The 19,512-nt window shown below is 37.2% G+C and overlaps 1 protein-coding gene across 1 annotated transcript in view; it reads left to right on the top strand.

Moving 5' to 3' along the window:
• MALRD1 (MAM and LDL receptor class A domain containing 1) overlaps positions 1-19,512 on the top strand; it is a 628,376-nt gene that overhangs the window by 330,371 nt on the left and 278,493 nt on the right. Inside the window, exon 27 of the mRNA XM_036345532.1 lies at positions 907-1,064. Coding sequence (XP_036201425.1) covers positions 907-1,064 — 158 coding nt within the window. The remainder of the gene's footprint in view (positions 1-906; positions 1,065-19,512) is intronic.

Raw genomic sequence — 19,512 nt, 5'->3', positions numbered from 1 at the left:
TGTTTTTCAATAACTGGATAGTCTTTTAATCACAACTCTGCTAACAGGGCCAGAGAAAGCCTCCTTTAGCTGCTACTGTGGTTCAAGTGGTCTAGGGAGTTCAGTAAGCAGGGCCTACACACCAGCTTTGAGCTCAACATCATCCCCTGTGATTATGATTGAAACCCAGAGACACTTTTTATGTTATCAATCTGTCTAAGATAGGTAAGGTTTTTTGGGGTTCATTAAATGATTTCTATAGCTATCTTGTTGATGAAACAGCGTAAATTTCTTGTCAGATGAGTTAATCTGCATACAGTAAAATACTTTGCTAAAAGCATGCAGTTGGAAATTGTTCTGTCAGTGAGTTAGAGGCAAGCCTCTTAGAATTCCCTATTGTTTGGCAGCTCAGATCATATGAAATATAATTAAAAACTCTAACCATTCATCCATCTAGGGACACCTAGGTTGCTTCCATATCTTGGCTATTGTCAATAATGCTGCAATAAGCATAGGGGTGCATTTAACTTTTTGGATTACTATTTTCATTTTCTTTAGATAAACACCCAGGATTATATGGTAGCTCAATTTTTAATTTTTTGAGGAACTTCCATACTGTTTTCCACAGTGGCTGCACCAATTTACATTTCCACCAACAGTCCATGAGGGTTTTCTTTTCTCCAAAATCCTCACCAACTCTTGTTATCTCTTATCTTTTTCATAATAGCCACTCTGATAGGTGTGAGGTGATAACTCATTATGGTTTGATTTGCACTTCCCTGATAATTAGTGATTAGCCTCTTTTTATGTGTCTATTGGCCATTCATGTCAAGTATATTTTAATTTATAAATAACTCAAAGATGGAAAAGCTAAAATAATTCCTTCATTGCTATTTTATCCTGTCTGCTTCCTGTCTTTGTTCCTAGGGCACTTTTTGTATCTGGAGGCTACTCCGGTGGGCCTTCGGGGTGAAGAAGCGCACCTCAAGAGTGGTGTGTGGCAAGAATCCGGTGCTGCATGCACCATGAGCTTCTGGTATTTCATATCTGCAAAAGCCACAGGGTCCATTCAGATTCTCATTAAGGTAGGATCTTTGCCCATGATGCTTCTGAATTTAGTGACTTTTCCTACAAATAGCACAAGGCCAAAAAGGTTTTAATTACAACTCTGCTAATAGGGCCAGAGAAAGCCTCCTTTAGCTGCTACTGTGGTTCAAATGGTCTATGGAGTTCAGTAAGCTGGGCCTACACACCAGCTTTGAGCTCAACATCATCCCCTGTGATTATGATTGAATCCCAGAGACACTTTTTATGTTATCAATCTAAGACAGGTAAGTTTTTTTTTTCTACTTAGATATTTCTGCCCCTATCTTTCTTAGTAAAAGAAAGTAGAGTATTTGTACATCTGAAAGGAGAGTGACTATCCTTTTTAACTCATATGTGAGTGATCATTAAAGGAATTGATATTAGATATTCTGGTTTCTAAGCACACGGTGCAAAGAACTGCACTGCTCAGGCGAGTGATCAAGGTATGATTACTTTGAACTGCTTATAAACTATGACACAATAATGCATTTTACTCCTGAGGATTAATCGGATGTTTCTGTCAGGGCTTTAATTTAGTATAATAATGTGATAGTGTTCGGAGAGCAAAATAACAAAGTATATATTAATATTAATGAGACTTGGTTCATATACCTTACTCTTTGGCAAGTTCAAACAGCAGCAAAAAGGAGGTGTATGTGTGTGTGTGTGTGTGTGTGTGTGTGTGTGTGTGTGTGTGTGTGTTGTTCATTTCAAGAATCTAGTTAGAATTTTAAGAAAGCTGACTTTAAAATCATGCTCTTGAGGCTACTGCTGCTTCATTGCCCAGGAGCTTTGGTGAAGCGCCCTGACACTGCTGGAAATGCCTGACCAGGAAATCGGGCTCACCTGTCTGCACAACCTACCTTATCTGAAACCTGAGCTAACTTTATAATTTAGGGCTCCGCTCTAATAATGCAGGAAAGCCAGCCTAATAAAATACATGCAGCAAATACTGCAGTGATTTATGCTTATATTTAAATTGGAAGACTTACTAACATATGCTTGCAGTTCTCACAGGGGTGTTTTTCTAGTGTCTGTTGAATGTGATACTTATGTGATGTGTGCCATGTGGAGGGATTGGTTCAGCTCTGCAGACTCTGCTTTAATTATTTGTTCCATCATGTTTGCATTTCAGGTCCCTTATAGTATAGACACACACTTTATATTACTATAAAATGTACATTAAACTATTTGGAGATACATTGTCTTAATGAGTCATGTAGAACTCCTACATACCCATAGACATTTAACAACATTTTAAAAAACTGACTACCTAACATATTAAAAACACTTATTTAAAAATATATGTTTATTCTCATTTAGTGACATTAATTACAAAGGAGAGAAGAAGTTTATAGCATGTATTGATTCTTTCATGAATTTTAGGGTAATCATTTTATTTTGCTAGTTAATATGATACATAGTTTTGGTCATCATTACAAAGATCTTCTTAGGCTTCTCTCTGCAGAACCAGGCTGGACTGCACCCTGCTCATTAGTCTGAAAGCATCCCTGCCAGTTGGTAAACAAGAGCGGCAGGGAATCTGCTTTCATTTTTTTCTCTTTTCTTCCCATCTTTTAAACTGAGTGTCCCTCAGAGTTCTAGAAGTTCTTCCTGCTCCCTGGCTATTCATTTATATTTATTCTGTTTCAACAGAGAGACTATAAAATCCTGAGAGCAAGGCCTCGAGGGTTTAGTCTCTATGTGCCCATCCCAGCTGTTCAGAGGAGGGGCTGATGGGTGAAGGCACTGCAGGAAGAGTCCTAGAGCCACTGCCAAGCTCAGGACAATCCTTGTGAGGGACAAAGGAATGGCTGTTCGGCATTATATGCACAACATTTGGGTCATATCTGAGAATTTTTAATCAAATCTGAAATACACACATGCAATCAGATGCAAGTCACATTACTATTGAACAATAATCTATATATGTAAAAGCCAAAGCAACATTTAAAACTGGACAACCAATGACCAGCCGGTAGCTATGATGCGCACTGACCACCAGGGGACAGACACTCAGCACAGGAGCTGTCCCCTAGTGGTCAGTGCGCTCCCACAGCCAACCTGAGAACTACTTTTAACTAAACAGGTGTAATTGAAACAAATGTAACCTTTGGATATTAAAGTGATACATGAATTATAAGAAGATAGAAGAAGTATTTTGTTGAGAAATTAAGCTTAATATTTTTCTTTCCTTTGAAGTTTGCTTTGATTATTAATGTAAAAAAAATAACCACAATAAAATGAAGTGGCTAAAATTTTTCAGGAGCAATAACAACTTTAAAAAATACAGCTAGTTTTATTGTGAGATTATAGAGTTTGTCAAGTAGAAGGAGTGTTACCTAACACCCACTGCTTGGGCCAAGCCACTTTGAGAATGGATTTAGTCCATGGGAACTGGTGATCTCTGCACTGCCTTCCTCACTGAAGACTCAGATAGGCTAAGTAGTAAGTCCAAGGCTATAAGTTACTAGATGAGCTAAGAGTTGAACTCAGGGATTATAAATATCAAGATTAGAATGTTATACTATACAATCTGTTTTCTTTCTATGGAGGAAGATTGGATGTTGATAATCTAAATTCAAATCCATGGGCCATATCTTTTTCTGATTTTAGTAATAATTCATTTTTAATAGTACACTTATTCTTGATAACATTGATCATTTTAACCTACCTTTTAACTTATTTAAATTTGATACATTCTCATCAAATTTACATATATTGCTTTTCAGATCATCTAAGATTTAAAACAAAAAAGTACATGCCCAGGAGTAGAGTAAGAGTTCACATAAAAGTTAACTTGTTTTTATAAATATATTTAATTTTATTCATATTTCCACTCACTTGTTTTCTTATGGGGTTAATTAATGATGGATAATATGTAGATTTTAATATACTATAAAGAATTTGAGGAGAATATTTTAATTTACCTGTGTCTGACATTTTGTTGTCATGGATATACCTCTGTTTATTCATCAAGAAACAAAACACCTTTGCATCTTTTCAGTTAGTCATATGAAAAAATACAGGAACACCTGTTACCTGAAGAGCATTATTGTGTTTTGGAGCTACTCCATCTGTAATAAACTGTTGTTTTAATCAAGAGGACTGTATGCTGTGAGGAATTTGCATCTACTTGACTGAAGGCACTCTGGGCTACCCATTATACCATTATGATAGAAAACATAATATATTCAAGCCAGAAGTGGAGAAAAATAATGTGTTTCAGGAGAGCCCTTCTGATTATAGCAGCCTAGTTATGCTGAAAGACCATAATTAAATTAGTTCATTGCTTTATCTTGCTAAGTGATTCAGAGAATTTTAGAGCTGGTGGGGTCCTTGAAATACGTTTAATCTAAGCTATTCATTTTACGGATGAAGGAACTAAGATTATGAGGTTATATTTCTTTTAAGAAAAAAAGTCAGGATATGAATCCAATTCTTCTGACTTCTAATTTAGAGTTATTATACTTGACTTCCTGGAAATTCTATGTAGAGATCATATTGAATATGGGAATATAAATTTTGTTCAATAGGCAGTGAAAAAATGTCAAATCAACAAACAAAAGAACAGACAGATTCTTTTGCTTACTTAGTAGAATAAGTCATCTTCTATTCTCAATCTAGAGAACAATGAGCCTCAGTTGTCAAATGGCAAAAGTGAGCATTTTCCATCCTGCCCAACCTACCACTACCCTCTCCCCAGCTCACACGCTCACCACATCCTGAGCTGAGGTTTACATCTACTGTAGTTACTGACACTACATGTGCCTAAGTATGAGAGTATGTCAGACAGATTTTCAGATGTAGACATATTTTGATCTCTTCAGCTTACTGAATATCTGGTGCTATTTTACTCTCATTGCTGGCATCTTATTCACTGTTTCAGAGAAAATGATGTAGAAAATATGGATAGAGAGGATACATAGAATCTCTATTGATACACATTCTGAAAATTTGATTATTTAGGACTGCCATGTGGATTTTGTAAATTAATTATACTAAACTTTTAGTATCAAAATTTTTTTTTTTCAGAATTGGTTCAGCACCTTAACAATTCCATCTACGTAGTGTGAGCGACTAGCATATTGATTGCATTTTTGACCTTGACCAAGTCAGGGGAGAAAAGTTGATCTTTGCATTTCAAGCTGGAGCCATGCAAGATATCGACACACTCAGAGATTTATTAAATTAGCTGTTACCAGATCACAGTGCCCTGATTTATATATAATAAATGTTTATTTTTAATCACCCTGGAGAACATGGGCGTATTTGTTCCAGGCCTATTTTTTACTAAGTAAGATTTTTTTAAAAACTTGTTTCTTTCCTACATCTCTTAACTCTTTCAGGTTCCCCTCCTGCTACCCGCTAGGACTTCTGTGTAGCCAGTGCCACTGGAGTCCCTTCTGTCACAGAGAAAACATTTCTTTAGGATGCTAACACCGTGTAATTAATCCCAGGAGTTTTTGCTTTACACGAGACACATATGGTCAGCACTGCAGAACATTATTCTCATACTCTAGCTGCTATTTCACTTCTATTTAGACTTCCACTGCTGCTACTATTCTTGTCGTGTCCAGTTACTGGCTGATTCCCCTCTTTTTTTTCATACAAGACATAATATATGTCTTTTACATATCTTAACTCACTTAATCTGCAAGATAAATTTTTGAGGTAGATTCTTTGTCCTAATTTTACAGAGAAGGAAATTGAGACCAGGTCACATAAATAGTAAGTGGTATAATCAGGGTTAAAAGCCAAGTCTAAGTTCAAAATCCACACTCTTAACCATTACTTTTAACTTCTGCTATTTGCATTTAAACCATTTTTATACTCAGCGTGTAGAGATATTACTGCCCATCAAAATTTTCTAGTGGCTCAGGAATCATACAAATTAGAGATGTCCATCTCTACATACTAATAAATCCATAGGCCTGTTCCACACACATGTTAGAGAGGGGACATGATTATGTTCAGCAACTTCTGCTGTTTTATTTATTTTTCCACCTTAGCTTGTCAATATCTATTAACAGTAATTGTATTTACCTAAAGCACTCTCCCTTATATCTAATATAATTCATAAATTTCAAAATCATACCTAATATTATTTTGCTGCATTTTTGGTAAGGAAAGATTGAATTTAAAACAATGTAATTTGACTTATATAAGAACAAAACTAGATAGATGAGTCTACTAATTAATTACATTAATTATTATTCAAGCATGAAATTTTTAAAATTATTGCAAACATCTCTTCTTTCAGAATCTTCCTCTCAAATGATCAAACTTGGTCAATAATAATGTTTCCCTCTTCAAAACTGAGATATTCTAAATTAAAATCAGAGTTTTTCAAGATCTGGAGTTTACCATGTGTGTGGGTGTTTGTGGGTATCATTGACTTATTAGTGTGATGAACTTCTGAATTCTCAAAATACTTCTATAAATGTAAAAAATAAAATATTTGAATTATAAAGGAACAATTAAATTAATACTAGTTATTAAAATATTTTAATCCAAAATTATGACTTAATAAATGTATGTTAAATGACAAGATCTAATGGAGTATAAAATAACTACTATTATTTTAAAGGAGTAATCAGATAATCACAGACCTTTAACATTATATCAAATATTATTATTATTGGTTAGAGAGTCACAGGTAGTACTAATATCTGTATTTTGCTGCCTATATTCTTGATTGAAGAAAATACCCAATTTTATTTGAAAGGTAGCAAGAATAAAGATGCATTTCCTTCCACTGTTGTGGGTGGGAAATAGGCTCTTCCATGGGATTGTGAGGAAAGCATTTCAAGGATCCATGCATGCACGGGAAATTGTAATGTGGCAAGGTGTTTTATTGGTGATGCTTGCCTTTGCCCCTGGTCTTCCAATGTCCCATTTCCCTCCCTCCAGCCATGGAAAAGGTCTAATCTTGTATTCAGCAGGACCAAGGCAAAGGCCATGCCCAGAGTTTCTGCTTCATAGTTCTTGGGAGCCTAAGCAGTCTGTCCCAGCCCCCAGATGGCCACTAGGCCTGTAAGGTCCTATGTTCCTGGGTGGGAGAGAACACAAACTAAGGGGGCAAGTGTGCATCCTGAATGAGAGAGAGAGAGAGAGAGAGAGAGAGAGAGAGAGAGAGAGAGAGGTATTTGTTTCCTGGAATTATATTCAAAAGCTTGTCCAAAGTAACCGATTTGCTGCCCAAAGTTTTGTGGGCTTCTGATGGGATCCACCCTCTGACAAATGATCCCTTTCCCAGGTTTAACCAACAGTCCTCTGTGGTCCAGCACCTCCTCCTGCACATTTTGTCTTTATTGTGTAGGTCATTATTTTCCCCTGATCTCTCTCCCACTCACCCAATCCTGAACTGCAGGGGGGAAGGGATGGGGTGGTAACCCTCTGGGAGGGACAATGCTGTCATTTCTTAGGGTGTGAAGCTCTAGGTTCCTGGTGAAGCAAACAGGCTTCTGCTTCCCAGCTGAATATGCTCAATTTGTTTGCTTCCTTTCCATCATTAAGTAGCTAAGGATGCTAACACATACATATTACAATCCTCTTGAAAACCAATGTTTTATATACAGAGGGCCTTGAAATTTTTAAATTTTATAAGGGTGTCTATCTTGCATATTCATTGTTTACATTCATTTATTTATTAAGAAAAATCACTATGCCTTATCTGAATAGGACATTTTTGCATAAGTCAACTCCAGTTCCCAATGAATGAAACATAAAGACACTGAAGATAATATTCTATCTGAAGCAATTTCAGAGCAGGCTAAATGTAAATGGGCTTAGGTTATGCCACAATGAAGAGCTATTTCAGTGGCTGGATATCGGGCTTGCAGCCAGGTGGAGTCAGCAACTTCCAAACTGACTGCCTGTGGGTTAATATATTGAGATTTGTCACCCAGATTCAGGAGTGTCTTTTCAAATGCCTTAAGTAGTCACAGCTATTGACTTTTTATTTAATACTAGAGGCTCAGTGCACAAAATTCGTGCACTCGTGGGGCGGGGGGGTGTCCCTCAGCCTGGCCTGTGCCCTCTCGCAGTCTGGGAGCCTTTGGGGGATGTCCATCAGTTGGACATCCTTAGCGCTGCTGCGGGGGTGGCAGAGGCTCCTGCCATCACCACTGCGCTTGCCAGCCATGAGCCCAGGTTCTGGCTGAGGGACATTCCCCCCGTGGGAGCACACTGACCATCGGGGGCAGCTCCTGCATTGAACACCTGCACCCTGGTCATCAGTGTGCATCATAGTGACTGGTTGTTCTGCTGTTTGGTCAATTTGCATATTAACCTTTTATCATATAGGATAAGATCTAGGAAAGAAAAAGAAGAAAAAAACAATACTGTGACTTGCCTACTTTAAGATATAGTTGGCTAGTAGCTTCACATGGTTACTGTTAATTTGCCCAAAGAAAATTCATAGGCACCATTGTTTTGTACAGAACTGTCCTATGTAGGAATCCTAAATGCCTATTAATTTTACTTTAACTTTGGCTTATTTCTGATAATATTTACATTTTAACAGAAAATTTTCATGGCAAGACATTCTTTTTACGTCATTATATTTTTTTAGTTTATTTACGTCATTTTATTTTTTTAGGTTGTCTGAAAAAATCACGGTAATGTTTGGCAAATAATAGTTTTTCTATTTGGAACTCATAAGTTCTCATCAGTTCATTTTTAACACCTGCTCTGTTAATTTGCTGTGGAGTTTGCAACACATGCTTCTACCAGAACAGGTTAAACTTGCTTTTCCATGGCCTGATTGCTCTGACTCACATCTTTGACTCAGAGGTTGCTACAAGATTGACAATCAGTTTTTACTAATTCTAGATCACAGAGTTGGAGAAGACAAAACTCCTATGATTCACCCTCATATGTATTATCATCTATATTATAAAAGGCCTGTGGCCCTAATGCTGTAAGGACCAAAGACTGGCACGGGTGGGCGGGGCTGCGAGCTTGGGGAGGCACGCGTGGGTGGAGGGGACTGCGAGGTGTGCCTGGGTGGGCAGGGCCGTGGGATTTCTCGGGCTGGGCTTCTACTATTAAATAACTAAAATCCCCATAATATTAGCAATCTTATCTCTGTAAAAGATGAGTATATAACACATTCCTAGTTGTAATCTTTTGTGAATTTTAATAAAAATAAATGTTTAGGGGGAAAGAGGGGGAGGGGGAGGGCAATGGGTGAAAAGAGGAACATATGCAAAACTTTCAACAATAAAGATTAAAAAAATAAATAAAACAAATGTTTAAGACCTAATTTTTAACACTGAAGAAATAGGTTTGAATTGGTATTTTCCAGATTAGTACAACTCTCCACATCTTCTAAAGAAGTCAGGAATATCTTTTTAATAATCTAGGACAGTGGTCGGCAAACTCATTAGTCAACAGAGCCAAATATCAACCATACAACGATTGAAATTTCTTTTGAGAGCCAAATTTTTAAAACTTAAACTATATAGGTAGGTACATTGTTATTAACTTAATTAGGGTACTCCTAAGGCTTAGGAAGAGCCACACTCAAGGGGCCAAAGAGCCGCATGTGGCTCGCGAGCCGCAGTTTGCCGACCACAGAATTCTAGGACTTGTGTCAACAAAGCTCCTTGGCAAATTCTGCTCTGATTCCACATCTGTGGGTAGCATTCTGTGAAAGACACAGATAAAGAAAAGCTGGGCTGTTTAGGATGTACCCTGCACTAACTTAGACTGTCTGCTGCTAACTCAGTCCCTCGATTTAGGACTACAACACTTTTTTGCAAATACTGAGTTGCCAGCTCAATCCCAGCTCTTTCCACTCCTCGATTCCATTCATGCATTCAAATAAGCCTTCACTGAGCTTGTACTAAACACACTTGCTGCCACGGAGCTGGGAAGCTTAGAGTAGACTTACATGCTTGCAAAGCAGCAGTACGACTTTCAGTCTTTCCATCAGAAACAGATCTCTCCCATTAGAAAAAGCATGTTCTTCAATATTTTATTGCCCTCTTTCCAAAATTACACTCTTTCTGAAAGGGTGACTTATGACTTCCTGTGCCGAATTCCTGAAACAGGGACCGCTGGGTTTCATGGGATGGGTCCTCATTAGGGGGCATTGTGTTCCCATACTACTGAGTCTTTGTTTCATGGCCCTACTCCACTGCATGATGACCCTCTCTCCATAAAGTTTGATTCTCTGATGACTAGGGAGCTTTCATGATGGAGAGGATACATCTGTCCTGTTTCTAGTAGCAAATACTAGTATAGTGCCAAACATATAGTGGGCATTATAATCGAATGAGTGAAAATATAACCAGTACATAATGAGATGCCAACTATATAGAACAAACCATTTAATATGTTAGAAATTTGAAAGCTATTGAAACATTTATGGATTGAAAATGTTTAGAGGAAATCTGATCTTGAAATTAAGAAGAATTTGGATAAATAAAGGAAGGAAGAGAGGGCATTTCAAATGAGAGAACACAGAGAAGTAGAGAAATATAAGATGTATTGAGTGAACTCTGAATTTATCAGTTATCAGTAATGAGAATAATAATATTAATAAAAATAGTCAAATAAACATTTACTTAGCTCTTTATAGTTTATATCATACATTTGTATATCAGATACTGTGAAGCTATTTTTGTTAGTTAATGCAGCATTGCTTACTTTTATTGTTTTAGTAATTTTCAGTTGTTTTTCATTATAACTTATCTTTAGCTTTAATTTAACTTTATAACCACATTTATTGAGTAACTTGTAATGTATTCACCTTAAATAAATTGAAATGTGTCAAATTATAAATGCAAATTAGTGGTTTGTATAAAGACTGGTAATAGCAGTCTAATCAAATTTAAAAATAATTCAAATTGCTTTTTGAACAGCAAAAGAAAACAATTGAAAATGTAAATTGTTAAAAGTATATTTAATGAGCTTAACTTTTAACTTCTGCTTGATATGAGAAAAGAAATTTCAACTTAGCTGTTAGATATTCATTCAGATATTGTCAACATTATTTTCTTTTCACCAATTAACACATGTTGAATAACTTTTATAGAATTAAGTTGAAATATGTGATTTTTATTCAGTTTTTATAGCTCAGGTTATGCACAGAATTACTTTGGATCAACATAAACAGCATCAACAAGATAGTGCCAACCTATAGGCACACAATGGTCCACTCCTGTGATAAGACTTAAGATTGAATAATGGATTAAGAGAAGATTCTCCAGAGCCATCTATTCTCAACATTTCATAGCACTCATCTTCCATACATTCATATAACTTCAAAGAATTTCACATCAATGCTGCTCATGTGATACAAAAAATCTCCAACAAGAGTAATTAAATATTAAAGAATAAGATTTTTCTCAGTAATATTAAGTTTTGGAAGGCTACAAACCATTGGGATATCTAAGATTTTACTCCCTAAGAACCAATGTTTGGGCCCCATTAAAAATATATGTTATACCCTTCTACTTTCCTCTCTTCATCTGTGGTATTCTGAAATCTCTTTTCTCTTCTGAGGGGCATCATTGTTCATCTTTCCCCAAGGCAAGCTTTTCAGCTTAACAACATTGCTAAATTTAGTTTAGCAAATATAACCTTAAAATATTTCTCAGTAAGCAAATATAACCACATTATCCATATACATTTTTCTTCTATGTTCTTATCCATGCCTTTTCATTATACATAACTTTTTAAAAAAATCAATGTCCTTTTCTACATTCTTTTGCAACTTGTCACTTTCCATCACTCTCTTGAAGGTTGGATTCAGGTACAATTTATTTTTTTGTCCTTTATAATGAATGGCTCATTGTAAGCACATATTATATTTGTTAGAAAAAATAAGTTCCCAATACCTCAAGCTCATATATATAAATAGGGAGAATAATATATAAACACATAATTAAAGGAATCTACAAAGTAGAAGATTTTGGGGAAATTTTGAGTGGGAGCTGAATATGGAATTACCTATGTAGTCTAGACAAACTTTTATTCTACATAAAACCATTAGTTTTGTGGTCCTAATTCCAAACACTATATCATGTCACGGTAGATATTACTCTGTCAAGAATAGAAAAACAGAAAGATAATAAAAGTGGACTTGGCTGGATTCGTGTTCTTTTAATAAATTAGATCATCTATTTATGGACTTACTTTATGGATCAGACCATACATATGAAGGCTTTAACATTCAAATTTCCACGAGTGACTCATTGAAATTACAAGTACTAATGAATTTTATTTTCCACTCAAGGTGTGCTATTTGCTATATACTGCAGATGATCTTTGTACATTGCTTTATCTTCTTTTATGCTAACTTGCTCAGTTTTGTGAGCAGAGGGATCATTATTCTGAATGCTAGCAATTGAAGTGACATAGAAATGTTATGTTATAAAGAAGGGTAAAATAACATTTTATGTGAATTCATGGACTTCTTTTCGTCAGCTTTCATGAGCCCTAGGATTTTAGGGGTCATATTTTAATGATATTATCTTGACTCCTTTTGACTTCACTGGGGATCATTCAGCAAATACAATCTCACCAAAGTTAGAAGTTCCTAAGGCTACTAAATTATGACCGAATGGTGAGAAAACTCTTTGGGTTAGAGGAAGAGGAGGACTTATTTGGGAGGGGAGTTCACTTAAATTATTTTTGAAAAAAGCTTTAAAATATGAGGTAGAATATTGAAATTAATAACTTTCTTAGCTTCATTAGTTTTGGAGCTAACTTTTCTTTGTATTCAAAAGAACATACACATATGCACAAGTGCACCTAAGTTGAAAAGGAGAAAATGATACTCCAAGTGGTATTAATCAAGCTAAGCAACTTTGTTTCTTTTGATTTTTTTCCAAAAAATGTTTAACCAGAAGATAAATTAAGAAAAAAAGTAGTCAAAATCAGAGAAATTTTTAAAACTTTCTTTCTACATTTGAGCATAAAATATGATAGAAATATATAAATGAATATTTTTTCAATTACTTTGTTTACTTAGATGTGGAGAGATTGTGAACAGTTTTATTATCACAATATATAGTTAGAGTGCATTTATGCTTTTTTATTGCTATTCTATCCATGTGGTAATAAACATCATTTGAAAAAACTCATGCAATACTTTTAAATGGATAGCTCAGTACTTGAAAAAGTTTTTATATTTTGTGAAACCATTAAAGGCATAGCATTAGCATGCATCTACAGAAACATTTTTCTAGATAATTTCTTTTTAGACTAGAGGCCTGGTGCACCAAAATTCAGGCAGGGTAGGCCTTCGCAGCCCTGGCTGCAATCCCTGCCCTGCCCCCCACCCACACCTGCCTTGGCCTAGAACTGCCCACGTCTGCTGCCACACACTCCCAGTTTCCCAGAGCCCCCTGATCAATTGCCCCACAGAGGGTGGCCTGGGCCTCCCTCTTTGGGATGATCACAGAGCTCCCCCCATCGATCAACCCACCAGCTGGTGGCCTGGGCCTCCCTCTGTGGGCCGATTGATCGCAGAGCCTCCCCGCCCCCATATCAGTCATCCTGCAGACCTCCCTCTGTTGGGTGATCATGGGGCGATTGTAGCCCCCTGACCAATGCATTGCACCCATCTTAGCTGGCCTGGCACCAGTGCATGTCATAGTGTGGTTGTCCAGATGGTCCTTCTGCTGTTCGGCAGTGCAGTTGATTTGCATATTGTGCTTTTATTTTATATATATATCTCCCTAACATGCAAATAGACCGAACGGCTGAACAACTGAACAACTGAACAACAGGTCCCTATGACATGCACTGACCACGACGGGGTGCACACAGAACATGGTGGGCATTGGCTGCGGCGGGATGGTAGAGCAGGTGATTGGGGGTGCCAGACCAAGGCAGGGAGCCAGTTGCTGTCATTGGGGCGAGCCTCTGGTGGTTACTAAAAATTCTTTGCTCCCATGTGCCACGGTCCCACCAGGCACTTGCACCTGCTGCTGTTGCCAGCCCCACTCGCACCCACTGCCAGTGCCTGGCATTGGCCCCAGTCGCTTGGTGCTGTCAGAGGGTACCAGTGGTGGCTGCTGGCCCCGATCGCCCCTCAGGCCTTCTCCACCTCCCCCTCCTCCTGAGGGGCAATCGGGGCAGCAGCTGCCTCTTGCACCCGCTGGCGGTGCTGACTCTCTCACATCCGCTGCTGGTGCTGGCCCCAATTGCTCCACGCTGTCAATGGGTGCAAACAGGGCCAGTCCTGTCAGCGGGTGGGAGCAGTGGCGGCAGCAAGGTGGCTGGCAAACAGGGGACCAGGGGCCGTGGTGGGAGGGGCTGGCCGGGGGTGCGGAGGATAGGCTGAGACCTGCCCCTGTGCCTATTGCAGTCTCGCAGCCCACATTTTCTTTCAAGGTGCACAGATTCATGCACTGGGCCCCTAGTTACAGATAAGATGTGCTACCTTTTATTTCATACTAGAATTTTTTGATATACCCTGCTTTCTTGAAAATTCCTTTCCCCCCCCTTCAAACTTTGTAGGCAAATATATGTTTTTCTGCATAACTTAAGCACTATTATATTTCTAAGAAAATTTTATGAATGCAGGGATAGTGAGACAATGAACTAGAGCCAAGTAAATGACAGTGCATGGTTCAAAATGACTGCCAGAATAATATAGAGTCACTTAGTTTTCCTACTTCTCTGGAGACAAGAGGTCCATATTACATTTTGCACACACATACTATAAATTATTTAAATTATTTTTTAAGTCAGAACTTTAGGAAAGTATTGTTAAATTTAATAACTTCAATGTGAATTGCTAGAATCAGGAATTACACAAGACACAGTACTCAATTAGTCCATTTGTACTTTCTCATATATGATAAGTGCTCTGAAAAATATATGAAATTGTATGCACAGAGATGAAAAAGCAAATTTCTGAATTTTTCTTGTAATTTACTATAAATGTATCCATGTAAATGAAAGATTTATATATGTATTCAATTAGATAATTAGCATTTTACTCAATAGGTATTATATACTGACACCAAAAACCCATCCTATAAAAGGATTTTGAAAACAACTGCAATTTGAAAGGAGGCATTACTGGTCTTTTGCATCTAGTAACATTACTGTAATTTTTAAAATATTTATGAATTTGATAATAAATCTTGAAACATCCTCCTTGTTATTTTTGATGAAGTTAGAACTAGTAGAAGGTAGAAGTAGTTGTATGAACAGTCACTTCTTCTATGGAAATTAATGTTCAACAAGAAGGACCATCTTCTCTCCCTCCTTGAAGGTCTCACATCTCATATTTTGAGATTATTTTTATTATCCACCACTGAGTTGTTTATCAGGCAGCTGCTTCTCAGCATTGCGCACTTTCACTTGCATACATTTCTGGCCATTGATCATTCTGCTCCAGTTGCTTTCTGGGGCTCTACGATCCCTGGCTTGACACCTTGCTGCAATTTCCTTGCTGTTTTCAACACAGGAAGAAAACCACATTTCCCTTTCAGTCAATCCATTAATGGAAAACAAAACTACAACACAAGGCATATGTGTCAGATTTTACAGAAGAGTTGTATCTAATTAGAATTTTAGTGCATAGGAAGAGAAACATAATTAGTTCTCAGTCTTACTCTTTTCCTTCACTTTTGCTCTTCCTTTGTACCTTTCAAGGAATCACATGATTTATCTTTCCAATGCAAAATAGATTCCTGTTTCAGATGACACCACCCCAAACATAGCATTGGTCTTGACCTTGGATACGTTTTTTTTTTTTCTTTTTTTTTTTTGCCAGAGCAATCAAAAGATGTAGTGACCTATATCAGTTCATTTTCCAAAGTGCAAGGTGTTTAGCTGATAGAATATCTCAGTGGGCTTCTGGATATGATAAAAGATCACTAAACATGTAGCCAGATAGAGAGATTTAGACTTGAATCCCAACTCTACCACTTATTATTCATTACTCTGGGTAAATCACTTAGCATCTATGACCTGCCACCTCTCTGTGTTTAAAAAAATTGCCATAATATGAGCTAAATTAGTTTTAGGGTCATCAAAGCTGTAATAATGGGTGAGAATGTGCTTCAAAACCATAAAGCATTTAACAAATTCTAGGTCATTTTTTTTCTATTAATTGGTAATGAAAAGTAAGCATAGAAAAAGGAGAAAAGTAATACTCAGAATATTTACTTATAGTGGTTAAAAATAAATTTAACTGTATAAGGATATGTATCATCCAAACATGGGTGATTCATTACTACTCTAATTGGGCATTTTCATATTGTTTCCATTTAAGTGTCCTTCTCTTTGATGCCAGAACTCATTATCTAGTTTGTTCTCACACATTGCCTCTTTGGAGGGTGTGCATAGAACTTTGTGCCTGTGTTCACTGATAGCTGAGCCATGATGAGGGTCTGTCAGGCATTAAGCTTAGAGCACAGCTGTTACTGTGTGCTTCCCATAACCTGGCTCAGGATGTCTGTCATTTAGGAGATGATGCTAGAAAAGCAGAATGCTGTCATGAGGTGGGTTATTCAGGACAAATAAATACCCAGAAAAAAACTAAGATGTTTGTTTTTAAAGTAAAGGAAGGGTATTGAGATATGTCAGCATAATCCATTAGAAAGACATTTATTCCCCTTCCCTCACATGACAAATGTTCAAATAATCACCATCACTCTCACCTACAGGAGCATTAACATGACACAGTGCTGCAGACAGCTCACTTAGCAGCTCTGTACCGGGGAAATACAGTGCCCACGCTTTGTTACCAGAGTGCAGTTCTCCAGAAAAGCACCGAGATGAGGAGGAGGATTTAATGATTGCTATGATTTTAGCTTATTTCGTCAGCTATCCATGTATAACCTTTGTGACCACCTTCAACTTCCAAACGCACATCAGCTTTGCTTCTTTCTTAAATGAGGAGAAGTCATCGTTCATCAGTTGATGGGGATGGAAGTGGGGGAGAAGTGGTGCAGCTCTAAGAGGACAATGAGAGATAGGAGTGGCCCCTGTGCTTAAAGAAATGTTCTGCGTCACTGTCCATGTCCTGGAGGTAATATTTCCTGTAGTTCTACCAGATGTTCCCACTGGGGAACTGGGTAAAGGGTATTGCTGTAGGGCCAGGAGTTGGGTGAAGGGGGCCTGAGCGGGGAGAAAATGGGGGCATCTGTAATACTTTCAACAATAAAAAAGAACATTAAAAAAAACAACAACACTCCTGAATGTGAATCTACAATTACATCAAAACAAGCAGTTTTAAAATAACTGTGTTAAATTAAAATCCTAATGGTGATTTTGTTTCATCTTCTACCCAGCAAAACTTTCTCTGCAATTTATATAGTCTGAAAGTATTCCATCTTCTTAATTATGATGTTATATTTAGCAATGTAGAATCTGTACTTCCTGATTTTATCAGAAATGGATACCATAGTAATCTTAGCTTATGGTGTTTCAGATTTTAGTGAGTTGGTAGCTTGCTCTGTTTCTGTTTCAGGCCATGGCCTGTCATTAATACACAGATAATATTCCTGGCTACTTGCATCTTCATGTCAATTTTACCCTTATATTAGCAATTCTTATTCCAAAAGTATTATTTTCACACTTTCTTCTTTTCATATTGTTTATATTATCCCATGTCAAATTTTAAATTTTAGCTATAAACGGTTTTTGATATTTTATACCAAAGTTCCATTTAGTTTTTTTCATGATGGTTTAATTTATTATTTTTATTTATTAAATTTATTGGGGTGACATCAGTTAATATGATTATATAGGTTTCAGTGTGGGTTTCTATGATACAAGATCTGTATATTGCACTGTGTGCCTAATGCCCAAAGTAAAATCTTTGCCCATCACCATATATTCCTCCCTTTATCCCCCTACCCACTTCCCTCTGGCAACTACTACTCAGCAATAAGAAAGGATGAAATACTGCCATTTACAACACATGGATGGATCTTGAGAGCATTATGTTAAGTGAGATAAGTCAGTTAGAAAAAGCTAAGAACCATAGGATCTCACTCATATATGGGATATAAAACTAAAACTCATGGACACTCCCCCTCCCTCTCTCCCCCTCCTTTTCTCCCTCCCTCCTTCCCTTCCCTTCCTTCCTTCCTTCCTCCCTCCCTCCCTCCCTCCCTCCCTCCCTTCCTTCCTTCCTTCCTCCCTCCCTTCCTTCTTTCTTTCCTTCCTAAACTTCCTTCCTAACTTTCTTCCTTCCTAACTTCATTCCTAACTTCCTTCCTTCCTAACTTCCTTCCTACTGTGTTTAGTTAAGGACCTACTTTAAGCCAGGCACAGTTGGGAATTTCATTTAGCTTATGGGATAGTTCAGAGATTACAAACTTGGACACACACTCTTTCAAAAGCTGAATTTGTGTAATTTGTGTAAAAGAATATGTTTATTATAAGAACTTTAATTTCATTTATATATTTACATTAGAAAACTATGTTAAGAACTTTTAAAGAAAGTATGAGCTTTGTGGGAGAACTGATATTTCACCCAAACCAATGTAGGGCAACTGCAACCTTCAGGCTGCACTTGGCGCCCTGTGGGAAGTTCACAACAAACACACTCAATGATGAACTCACAGTGAGAAACTGCAAACCAATGTAATAAATGAGCCACCAGGAGGCAGAGTGAGCCTCCATAAAGCAGAAAAATAATCATGCCATTCTACTCCCCAGTTTATCTCTGGTCATCGAGAATTCCTGCAGTTGTGTATCACTGTTCCTTCTCATAGTAGTGTTATGTGAGGACTATGCATTTTATAAACTATTACCAAGTAGATCATACATTTCATTTTACAGAGAAAGAAGAAAACTTGTTCTTGAATGATGTATTTTAGCTGATAACTTTATTCTTACATATTGAACTCATTTTATATACCTGGATTGAAATCTTTGAAAAGAAAGTAATAGTAAACACCATCTATCTATCTATGTGCAGGCACACTATATACATGATGTATTAAAAGTCCCTTACAAGTATTATGAAATAGTTATTTACTCCATTTTACAAGTGAGGAACTAAGAGTCAAATATTTTAAATCTCTCTGACTTCATAGCTCTCAATGACAGTGAACTGCAACTAAATAATTTTGAAATTTGGGGGAGGGTTAATTATTATTCACTGGTATTTTGTAAAATGCCTTTAACTTTTTTTAAAATATTTTTATTGATTTCAGGGAGGAAGGAAGAGGGAGAGATGGAAACATCCATGATGAGAGAGAATCATGGATCGGCTGCCTCCTACAAGTCCCCCACTGGGGATCGAGCCCACAACCCAGGCATGTGCCCTTGATCGAAATTGAACCTGGGACCTTTCAGTTTGCAGGCCAATGCTCTATCCACTGAGCCAAACTTGCTAGGGTAAAATGCCTTTATCTTTTTATCATTTGGCAACACTACTTCAAATTTGGGACTGAAATATTGATAGATTTATATTCTCAAAGAAAGCACAGTAATACTCAATAAAAATATTCAGTTTAC

The sequence above is a fragment of the Myotis myotis genome, unplaced genomic scaffold, assembly GCF_014108235.1.
Source record: "Myotis myotis isolate mMyoMyo1 unplaced genomic scaffold, mMyoMyo1.p scaffold_m19_p_1, whole genome shotgun sequence".
NCBI classification, from domain to species: Eukaryota; Metazoa; Chordata; class Mammalia; order Chiroptera; family Vespertilionidae; genus Myotis; species Myotis myotis.
This window is presented reverse-complemented; position numbering and strand designations above follow the sequence as displayed.